The 12,098-nt window shown below is 39.0% G+C and overlaps 1 protein-coding gene across 1 annotated transcript; it reads right to left on the bottom strand.

Annotated features, from left to right (window-relative positions):
- Positions 1–246: 246 nt before the first annotated feature.
- On the bottom strand, positions 247–11,567 carry apbb1 (amyloid beta (A4) precursor protein-binding, family B, member 1 (Fe65)). The gene is made up of 14 exons (XM_071496318.1): positions 11,430–11,567; positions 10,106–10,770; positions 7,429–7,634; positions 7,285–7,344; positions 7,006–7,085; positions 6,840–6,906; positions 6,038–6,184; positions 5,236–5,363; positions 4,333–4,447; positions 4,115–4,199; positions 3,950–4,030; positions 3,739–3,854; positions 3,195–3,371; positions 247–2,993 (listed from the first exon to the last, which is right to left on the bottom strand). The coding sequence occupies exons 2-14, from the start codon at positions 10,746–10,748 to the stop codon at positions 2,838–2,840; spliced, it is 2,061 nt and encodes a 686-aa protein (XP_071352419.1). The 5' UTR covers positions 10,749–10,770; positions 11,430–11,567; the 3' UTR covers positions 247–2,837.
- Positions 11,568–12,098: the final 531 nt, after the last annotated feature.

Genomic DNA, 12,098 nt, shown 5'->3' on the forward strand with positions numbered 1-12,098 from the left:
TGCAAAAGAGCCAGACAGGTTGTGAGTGGCTTCTTTTACATTTTAATGAAAAACTGGGAATGATAGATAAAGCCATTGATAGAAAATGAAAAAATGTCTATGCCTCCATAACCAGATACCAAAGAAGACATTTTCAGGCTCTAGGATCCAGACCTGCCCTTTGGAAACCAATCCCTTCAGAGCCACTTGGCTTCACACAACCTAAAAAAAACTGCCAAATAGTAAAAAGGACACAAGATAAACAGCTATGATATGTTCACATTTATTGTGCAGTGACTTTTATATACATACATTTTATACACCTAATTTACATGAACAGAAATAAATTAATCTGCTAATGTTCTTTAACTCATCTGGCTTTAGTGTCGCCACTGACTGGAAACAGCAAACTTTGAAGGAGAAAAAGCACAATAATTCCAAGTGACACATGAGTGACAAGGCAGTAATATGAGTCAATGCAGTCTAGATTTCATTAGTGTTATATCTCACACATATAAAAGAAGCAGTTGGTAAGAGTTTTAGTGTTTGATTACTTCTGTTAAAACATCAATAAAAATCTATGAATGAAAGGTTGAGGAAGGCCAGTCATCACAAAACCTTGTTTTGCTTTCACAACTGGGTGAAGCTCAGCCCACAGAACTGACTCCATGACAGATTTATGTTTGCAAATCTCTGTCTTTTCCAATCCATACATTTCAAAGATGGATTATATATTTTGTGGATATATATCTAACAAGAACCAAACCCAATTTTGGTTTTAATTTGACATTTGAGGACATGTTTGATTTCAGAGTGATTTTTGGAAAACAAAGGTCTAGAAAATAAAAACATCTCTCTAGTTGTGAACTATACAATGCTGATATCAGATAAATTACACGAAAAAAATTACAATTATTTCCAAAAATGGCTGTTTAAACCACTAGCACTGTTATGTACCAGCTTCTCAAACATTCAACTTTAAGTCTAACTTTTTAATATCAGCACAATATCGTGGTCATTTTGTCTATTCTGATTTTTTAAAATTAATTAAGTAATTAATTAATCCTTTAATACAAGTTGTATCCAATTCTATACACTCTTTTACCATATTTTGCTGGAATTTTAGTGTTTCATTTGCTCTAAAATGGTTTTTCATTTTGAAGGAGGACATGTAGTTTTAACATTTAGTTTTAACATGGCATGTAGTTGAGTCAGTCAACCTGAGGATGTTCAGCAACTAGGTACTAATGTTTCTGACAACGTGGCCAAATACGTGCCCTGCAAAGGTCCAAATGACCAGAAAATCTTACTAACTGCATCTTTAATGTGACTATTACTATTGTGCTACATACAGTATTTATCACTGACAGACACATAAAGATAAAATACAACTTGGCTAATTCGTGTGTTCTTTATAAAAAGTAAATCTAACAAGCTAATGTGAAAATCATCTGAACTGTATACATTGTAGTGTGTGGAAACAATAAAAAATACATTAACTGGAGCGGCCGGGGCACACACACGTCAAAATGTGGCCAAGGAAAAACTAAAAATGTGAACCACTGGAGAAATCATCTCTAGGTTTCCCATATACATAAACTGTAAATACAAACATTAACCTGCTCTCATCTTTTTAGTCTGAAGGAACTGACAGGAAGTCTAACTTTCTACTGCTAGCTTATGATAAACACTGACACTAGCTAGAGTGACATGCCTATGTAACACGAAACAACACATCAACTCCAGCCTCCTCTTACCATACAGAAACACAGAGAAAGAATTTACAGGATACATTGATGGGTCTTAAGCACTAAACTGCTGCAAGCAGCAAGAACTCTAAGCTATAAAAACATGCAGCTTGTGGTGAGTTTCTACAGTACTATTCAGTAGTTTGTTGGTGGTAAACAGCTGTGTGAAAACCCAGAGTTTGTGTTTCTTATTACTATTATTTCTATCACAAGATAATGATTTTCAACATGGCTCTGCTGTTCCATTAGCCTTGCACCCGATCTATTCAGACTCTCATTAAAGTGAACAAATAATCACACTGCAGCCATCTTATCACCACACCATACAGGAACATCTGATTATTGCACACTAGCACTGAACTTGCAAATGTTCATGCAGAATGTATGAGAAACACACTACAGTCAAATCAGTGGTTGCTCACTATGTGACAGATGACCATACAGTTCTTTGGAAGACTAAAATACATTGTTTGGGAGGGTCAGGGACATTTAACTACGTGGCACACTACTGAGACGCCTACAGCGCTTGTGTTACAGCCTAAGGTGGTAGAGAGAGGTGCAATGATGTTTTAGAAAATCAGTATTAGGATACATGACACCATCTAACAAATACTGCATTACAGTACTTTCTTTAGAGAGTAGAAAAGGAGGAGTGTTGGAGATGATAATTGCACCAAGGAGGAAAAGGGAACAAGAGAAATTCTGTGAGAGAACCTAGCAACCTCTTTCCCAAGCAAATTCTAGTGTCGGCATGTAAAATATATTACATCCATATCCAACATTCATAGCATTGTTTCTGTTAAAACACAAAAATAGTTAAGACTCACAGAAAGAATCCCAGCAAAGAAAAAAAAACTGATGCCAGGGGTTCGTCTGTTTGGAGATGAGAGTTTAAAATTGTTGTATAAAGCAAAAGCTAAAAAAAAAGAAATAAATGCAATATTTTCAGACACGTTTTCCCCAGAAAATACTCCACATACTAGACTACTGACTAAACAAGTGAAATGGTCATAAGGCGAAACTGTGGCAGAAGGATGAGAGAAGGAGTGAGAAAAGGGCTGTAGTGATGGAGCTTCTGTGTAATGGACCTTGCAGCATCTCCGCTCCAACTCAAGGGGATTGAGAGCCTGACCTGTAGCTCTTAAAGCTGCCCAGCAGACTCTGCACCCCCTTCTTGACCCGTCGAGCCACAGAGTCAGCAGGAGGAGTGGGCAGGCAGGAGGCTAGGCTGGGTGGACGTGCATCCAGACATTTCTGGTAGCGAAGCTATAAAAAGAAGAACACGCAGAGCATAAATGATGTATTACAGTTACTAGACTAAACACCGGAGCGTCCTTGTAAACAACTGTGAATGACATTTGTGCTGGCTTAGCTGGGACGGAATAAAGTGAAGTCCTGACAAAACACCTTCCAAAAAATCATCTCTCCATCTCATCTCTTTATCCCATGTATCTGTTTACAACTCACCATGCAGGCAGCCTGGACAGCCTCACTCAGACTGGCAGCGTTTGGTTCGCACCAAAACATGTGACAAGTGAAATCTTGGGGACCCTCCGCCATGATGAAGGCGAAGGTGTGGACGTCTTTCCCCACACCCATGAAAGACAGGAAACGCACCCTGCACTCTGACAGCACCTCCTCATTCTGGAAATGGACATAAATGTCACAGTAAAAGAACTTACTAAGTGTAATTTACATTTTTTTCTGTTATATTTTTCTTTTTAGATTTGCCAATAATCCAGTGTTCTCTCCACAACCTTTAACAGTAGTCTATGTAACAAAACATGTACAAAAATGATTTGGTGGTTCATTACATATTTAAAAAATAATTCTTCTGTTTTAAGGCAACATTTGAGTAAAAGCACTGATTGAGTGAAAGTGATGAATACATAAATTACACTGAAACATATTGCATAAAGCTCTGTTAAGGCTCATCATGATGAAATTTTAGCCCGTGATTTAAAAAGCACGTTCCCTGAGACCATCTCATGCTGACTCTGTTTTCTGTTACCTGTTTTGAAAGTATTGTGAGGGTGGCTGGTGCAACATTCACAGAGACAGGAGTCCAGTCATTTTTATCTTTGCCATTCATTGCTGTCTCTAGCACTTCATTAACTACATCCATACCTGAGAAAGGAAGAAAATACGCACACACACAGCCCATGATACAATGCATTAACTTTTACCATGAACCATTACATATTTAAAGGTGTTTGACTTACCAACCGGCTTAGCCACAGGCTGACAACCAAGGTAATAAACATGGAAGCGTTGGAAGAGTTCATTTTTTGGTGCAGGAAACTCTGTTAAAAAAGGAAGAAGCATTACGTAACCTGTTTCCACACTTATTACTTATTATAATGATTTTCAAAATGTGTAAGCTTTACCTTCAACAGGGATGACCATAGGTTTATCAGGGTCAGAGTTGAGTCTGCTCATCCCTGGCTTGGTTGCCTTTCTCTCCATCATTATCTAAAAATTAAATTAAGAGACGAAGATATGTGAAGTTCAAGTAAGAACTAAACGCCTGATAATGAACAAAGACACTGTGTTGAATTCATAATGAAAGAAAATTCAGAATTAATTAAATCCAGTTGTGGCTGACCTTTGAACACATCTCATGTAAGCTGGTGGCGATGTTCTTGGCAGGTGAGTCACAGCGGAAAACATGACACTTCAGAACTTGGGTCAGGTTGTCTCGAGCCACATAAGCAAAATCCCTGCAGGTGAAGTCAGATAGAAAAGGTCACATTCACATACTGAATCATTAATACAGCATATATGTGTGAGTTTACAGTTTCAACATATACGTGCTTATGTGCACATAAAACATATACACACTCACTACTGCAAGTAGCAACCACGGAAGACAATTGTTTAAAAAAATGTTAGAAGGTAGAAGTAATTGAAGTATACCTTTCCCTGTTCATGATGGGAAATGCAGCATGAAAGAAAAAACAGTAGTGTTAGAACACAGTGATGCAGGTAAGAGTCAAAAACAGGGCAAAGCAGAGGTGGGATTTTTGTGTGTAATGCACATAGTGATCCAGCAGAGGGCAGCAACGTGTCACAAAAAGGGTACACACAGTGTGCAGTGTCCTTTACAGGAATGCCAAGACTCTGAGTCATAACTACAGGAGGATATACATTTTTTAAATGGGAACCAACCATTAATGCAGACTTAACAGATTAATGGCAGAACATTCAAAACAGTTAGAAAGTCTGTCTGTCCTCACACAGGTCTAGAGGGATATCTAACAAAAATTCACTGAAGGTAAAATTAATTTCCACTCCAGGTGAAAATGTGTTTATCTAAGTTAAGTGAGCTCACTAGAAACACCTTACTGAGCACCTTTACACATATAGTGTGAAATACCACAAATTAAATTCAACTGACCAATGATGATGTTTTTGAAGCAAGTTTTGTTTAAAGCAATTTTAAGAAGTTAGGTTATCAACTGCAGAGATCTTCCAATTTTCATTTTTGCCTTACATTGTGGTTACTGACCTGCCGTTGTCTCTGCCCACACCCCAAACACGGATGCTGCCAATGGGCTGAGCATGAAGCAGAGTCTGGCCAAGAGGGTCGATCAAGTTCATAGTGTCATTCTCCAGGACCATCAGCATGTCCTTACCCTGTCATGACACACATAATTACTAGGGTTGAACAATATGCAAAAAAGAAAAAAGTGATTATTTTGGCAGATATTGCAATATTTTGGTTGGAATGGTAATGCATTTCATTTTCACTGAAAAAAAAAAAAATTGGCATCTTTGTAGCACCACAATGCTTATTTTGTGTTTGTTGTGACACATTTGACCTTTATCAAAAAAACCAAAGCTCCTGTGATTTAGATATTGCACTTGCAATTTTGATAAGATTTCGATTAGTTGTGCAGCCCTGATACTGACTATGAGCAGCCTAGCTACTCTGGGCTGGGCTACTATGAAATTTATATATCCATGCATGTATTAGTTCCCTTTTTTAACTTTTACTATTTGAGGTATTTTGCTTCAATTCCAATATGAATTTTCCAATATGAACTTTTCTTTATAATCTAAAAACACCTGAAAATGTATTGGCCTAAGTAACCAGATAACCTTCAACCAAAATAATTGATGGTTGGCAATAACCACCAAATACAACACTAAATGAGATCGGAGTGTTTTTGGTGTAGACAGTGTACTATTATAAAATTATGAGCGTGAATTCTAACAAGTGAAGTGCATTTTTAAATGTATCTTGATTAAAGCAGATTGTGCGGGTACTGTCAGTAAAGCGTCTGTGTGACTCAGTAAAATCCCCTCACCTCTCCCCAGATACCAACAGTGTCGTGGAGGTTGTGTTTGTGATAGGAGAGCTGCCTGATGCAGTTGTTGACAGCAACACTACTCTTGCCAGGTGCCATGTCCTCCTCCGACATCTCTACCCAGCCCAGGGAACGCACCGCAAAGCACTGAAAGTACAAATACACAACACATTAGTACAAAACAAGACTTCACAAGGCAGGTAAAGAACAACAGAACAGCAGAGGATATAGTCAATAGAACAGACTATATCAGTCTGATCCTTTATCAGTCTGATCCTTAATCAGACTGATATAGTGTGTTGGCTCCACTATATGTTAACAATGCTAAATTCACCTCTTTTACTCTCATTTAGTCTTGTAAGTTAAGCGATTACTTGCTTAGCTAAAAAAGATGCAAAAACGAGAGGCAAAAATAAAATCACTTGGCTTTACTGCTTCATCTCCCAAGAGAGTATAAAAATACCAACTGCAATTACAGCACACGCATCCATATGTCCAAGTGAGAGAACGTATTTATTCCATAACACACAAAAGCAACCAAATAGCGTTTTTCAAGCAGAACAAGCTAATTAGTTAAATAACTTTTTATTAATTCCTGTCATGAAATTCCCCAATTTGAGCATTCCTGAACTTTCTGGGGCAGTATAGAGCCACAGTGCAGCCCTCTGAAGACTAACTCCAGATCTGAGGCCAGTCTTGCACTCAAGATTTTTAGCAGCAGTATTCCTTAAACTAGGTCTGGTTCTCAGACCCCTTTTACCTTCGACATGTTTAGGAAATCCAGCAGTAAACACTGATTTACCTTAGTTTCTATATCTGTGCAGAGTGGAGCAAGCTTCTCTTCTTCCTCAGACTGGGAGCAATTGTAGCTGTAATATCAGGGGAAAAAATAGTGCAACAGAAATACAATGAGAATATCACAATATGCTAAATACCAACTACTAATTAATTAAAAAAACAGCACATACTTTAGGTTGATGGATGCATAGCGTAGAGTTGCTCCTTCAAACTCCTTCAGACTTTGATCAGATGCAACCTCTCCCTCCTCCTGATGCCACACATAAGAAGAAAAACCGGTTACAAAGACAATTTTGCTCAGTTTATTCCAGCTCGAACATCCAAAGCTATCAGTCTTGACAAAGACTAAAAACTAAAACTATTCTTGTTGACCATAAAAAATGGAAATACTTTTCATACCAATACAGAATATATTTATTCAAAAGCAAATACACTTTTTCAAGACTTGCCTTCCACAGTTCCCCTTCACCTGTTCCTTCATCTGTGCTGGAAAGGTGAGCCCAAGAATCCTGGAAAATGTAACAAAATCTATTATTACCCTGAGTTTCAAATGTCAGTGTCTTTATCTTGGTAAAAAGGGCCTTAGACCTCACCTCATGCTCCTCACAGGGTGTGGTCTCCAGGGACATGGTGGAGGACATCATGGAGTCACCAACTTTACCCAGGGGTGAAGGAGGCTCCCACTGGGTTGTGCCTGTAGGGATGTGCCAGTAGTATGTGCCTGATGTATCTCGCACTCTCATCCATCCTGAAGGCAAGTCTGTGTCCGTCTCAAAAGCACTGGAGTCCCAAAAGGACTCTGGAAAAACAGAGAGCAAAGGAAAAACACAGGAAAGGGAAAGTGTTTAATGTCTGGTTGAAAAAGAAGAAAAAAAACACTCTTGACAATTTAGGAAGAGACAAGAACAAACAAACAAACATTCTGTCAAATGTCTATGCTGACAGCATTGAAATAGTTGTATGGTGTCTGACTGTCAGATAAATTGGAAAGTAAACTTGGGGATAACAATTCACAATTGCCAGCAAAGAGTCTACCTTCTTTATAAAATCAACTGCGATAACCACAGTCATCTTCTTTAATTTACCTCTGCTCTCTCTCTGTTTTGATTCCCTTTTATCAGCTTTCCAAAGAGAAAGAGACATGGTTTTGACAACACCGATGAAGCTTAACTTCGTAGCTTTCTCTTGTTCAAGCAACAGGTGATAAAGCATCTAATGTTACGTTTGTAAAATTGTTTCACCTCATTGTTGATGGCAGGGCTGGACGATATGTTGTAAGTATGATATAAGTAATAACGCAATATTTTTTAGGCTATATTGCGATATACGATATATAGCTTGATATTTTGAAATCTCCATCTTCATCCATGTGTGATTTAACCTATTGATGCATTAAGAGACACACTCTGCCTCACTGCTGTGTTGTGTGATCTAGAGATCCGGCGTCTCGCCTATTTTTCACTTGTGACAAGTGGTTACAAGCAAAAAATAAACAGGGTAGATATCTGTTGATAGTCATGACATGATACCAGCAACATTATATATAAATGACACCTTTCACTATAGTTTCAATCTCTGGACTTCATATGAACATGACATGGACATGAAAGAAATATACAACCTATATTTTTAACCAATGACCAGCAGAGACATAGAGACAGAAGAGGCAACATGGACTATATGGTCATTGCAGAAACCCAGTGTTGGTTAGAATTATATTATGTCAATAATTAAACAGATGTGATGCACATATAAGGCAGGCATTGTGTTCTGATGTTGTTTCCTTTCTGAACAAATTCCTCTGCCTCCATCTTCAGCTAACATATCTAAACATGTATAAACTTGCTTTGGTGCTTCACTTTTTTCACTCTCTCCAGTTTCCTTCGCTCCAGATACAAACACACACACACCTCCTAACCTACGTTGCGCATTCGTAGAGTTTTTTGGATGGGTGGGGGAGTGTGTCTGTGAGAGAGAGACAGCCCCAGAAGAGAGGGAGAGGAGCGAAACACCAAAGCAATCTTCATGTAACAACAATTATGTGACAATTTATACCCAATGTTTGCAATATTGTCATTTACTACATCCCATGTGGAACAAGCTGTGATGCATCGAGTATATTCAATATATTACCCACCCATAGTTGATGGTATGAAATGAACATTAACAGAACACAGGATTAAAACTGATAAGATTAAATTAGTAACACACACTATACTTTGCTATATACATACTATATGCACAAAAACCAGAGCGCATATATATAACACACTATAATGTAATTAGGAGCAGATATATGGATATTCAAAGTTTCTTAGTAATGTACAGTATTTGTCACTAAATATAAGGCATATTTGACATTACTAAGACTCTGTTTGACTGTGTCTGTGTCTGTGTATCACCACTGAAAGCAGTGGCCTTGGAAACATACTGCTGTACTGTAAACTACCAGAGAGGCAGTTTTGAGTACTTTGGCTGGTGTTCACCAGCCATGACAGTGGGGCAGGATATTGTTCTCACCTTATGAGTCTGTGTATGTGTCTGTCATCATAGCAACATGTGGTCCAGGAGACAACTACCATAGCAAGAAATACCACAGAGGTGCTTTTAAGTACTTTGTTGGGTGTTTATATTTCTATGGACAAATTTTGTCACCACGATAGCGTCACAACTGTGCAAGATACTCATGAAACAGGCTGAGTTCAAAGATGGGTGTGGTCCAACCCATGAGTTCTGTCACGTAATAATGTAGTAATAACTACTCAGTAGTCATCTAACAATGTGGTACTGACTAATGAGCACTCATGGGTGGGGACATTAAAATGTTGGTGTCATGGCTAGTGTGAACCCATCATAAGATGGTCTCTACCTAACAATCTGTTTATACACCAGCATCCACAAACAAGTGCTTCACAGGTTATCGTTGTTCAAAAATCCATTAATAGTAAACACTAATAAACATTTATATATGCTTACAACTACATTACAGTGTATTATAAACTATTTGTTAGGTATTTATGTTCTGCTTATAAATGCTAAATAGGTGGACTTAAAAGTTAAGCGTTGCCCTTAAATTCAATCATGCAATTCATTTCCTTTTTTTTTTTTACCCTGTCTTCCCCTTCTGCAAGGCATGTTGTTCAGAGCTGCATTTTTTCTGGATGTTGTTGTGTGTACAAGCTGTGCCATCCAACTGCTCTTATAGTCATGTGTAATGTTGTATTATACCATAAATGTGAGGCCTTAACATCAACTACATGTACTGTTTACCTTTGTTGCCATTTGGAGAGCTGTCAGCTGTGTTATCCTGTGACAGTGCAGGCCAGCTGGACTCTTCATCACTTGGTGTCCCGTTCATGTTGGAGAAGAGCAGGCAGGCATTTCTCCCCACAACACTGCCCTCTCTCTGAGACTCCACATTAGTCTGTTCTTCTGACATGTTCTCTCCTCTGGTATCACCTGATGTCTCCTCATCCTCCTCTGATGTATTTTCCTTCTCTTTGTAGTCCTCTTCTCTCTCTTTATCTTTCTCTTCTGTGGACTCCAGAGTGTCGATGAGTAGCGGCTCATTAAGGATGTTCTTGGACTCCTCCTGACTGAGACCAGGGGTCATTGCTACTTTGGGAGACTTTGTCTGTTCCTCGTTTCCCTGTTGTTCTTCCTGAGTGGTGTTCTGATGAGGGAAGTCTTCCTTGTTCCCATTCTGGCTGATATTGCAGTTGTGGTCCTGGTCCTGCTGGTTCTCGGCTACTTTCCGCAGCTGGTTCCGGCCTTCTTTGACCCATTTGGCATTGTTGCCTGTGGACTCCTGGTCGCACCAGTGGCTGCTGTCATTCAGCTTGTTCTTTAGCTCTTCATCTTGCTTTTGTTTATTCACAACGTATGGCATATCTTCATCATCATGGCCACCCATGGTAACTTTCCATGTAACTGTTCTGATAAAGGGAGAGGTTGAAATTTATTAGCATTAGCATTAGCGTTAGCAGGCTAGCTAGCAGGCTAGCGATTAATAATAGGAATTCAGTCGAGAGTTTATCACCTAAGTTCGTTGAATTGTACTGTGGTTACAGCTTATGAATATATTCGGATGCGTTAACTTTATGAAAATCACTAAGAAATACCAAAATGCGTAGATAAATTGGCCGTAACATTAAAGCAGCCAGCAACATTTCAACCTGGAGACTGAAGTCGGATTAGTATTCGTCTATTCCGGGTTGCCCTTTGCTGCGTTCACTTTCACTGTTGGATTTTTCCATCGAAAATGAAACGCACTTCAGCAGCTTTACCTTCCATTTGCCAACACGACCTTTTTCTGTGTAGATATTGAGCTAAATATAGAGCCAGTCATGAGCTCGGTGTTTGAGTAAAGATTCAGTCGGCTGGTTGCTATCTAAAATCCAGCTCTACAGGCAGGCTATGTTCTTAAACACAGTGATAACCATCAGATGCCATCGCCGCAGCTGGAAATAACGGGCACCGTCCGCCATCATCACCGCCGTCATCTTGGCTAGGCTAACGCTAGCTCCAAACAGGGCAATTAAAAGCGAGCGCAAGATTGTAACTCATCGAGCTTATGATAAATATATTGACTTACCAGCTCCACCAAACCTCCTGTTGTCGAAATATGCGGAACTTTGCGGGCTAACTACATATTTCCACAAATCGTGAGGGCTCTCTCCGTCTGTAGGTGGTGTTTTCTGTCAGTGGGCTCGGCTGGTGATGGAGGGCAAACCTGCGTCACGGACCAACGTCACGGCCGGAGCCCAGTGCTGCCCCTCAGGCAAGGCGCAGGAGAAGCACTTACTGGGATATAATCCACTTTTATTCCTCTTTTATACTCTTTTAAGATATATTGATCTGGTGCTGCATTTTGTCAGTTTCTCAGGACTAAAATCATCAATCATAACTTCCGTGCAATGGCTGGGAGGGAGGGCGGGGGGGTGAGTAATAAGGTTAAATTTACTCAAGTAGTCTATCAGGGTAACTGCAGGCCAAAGAAGGCCTTTAAATTTATCAAAAACTCCTAAATTTCCTCAACAAAAGTCTTAAATATTTCCTCTACTGTATCCAGTTCACGTAGTTATAAAATGTTATTGATTTCAGCAAAAAAAAAAAACAGACTGGGAAATCCTTATGTAACCTTATGCAAAATTCATATAAGGGGACCTTGGACCTTGTATTGTACTGTATTGTGTCTACCTGCCCAGTGTCTATAGGTAGATGGACATTTTTTCTTTTTTTTTTCTTTTTTCTTTATTTAATT

Source organism: Trachinotus anak, unplaced genomic scaffold (assembly GCF_046630095.1).
Source record: "Trachinotus anak isolate AG129_WGS33_773 ecotype Australia unplaced genomic scaffold, CSIRO_AGI_Tana_v1 ptg000014l, whole genome shotgun sequence".
NCBI classification, from domain to species: Eukaryota; Metazoa; Chordata; class Actinopteri; order Carangiformes; family Carangidae; genus Trachinotus; species Trachinotus anak.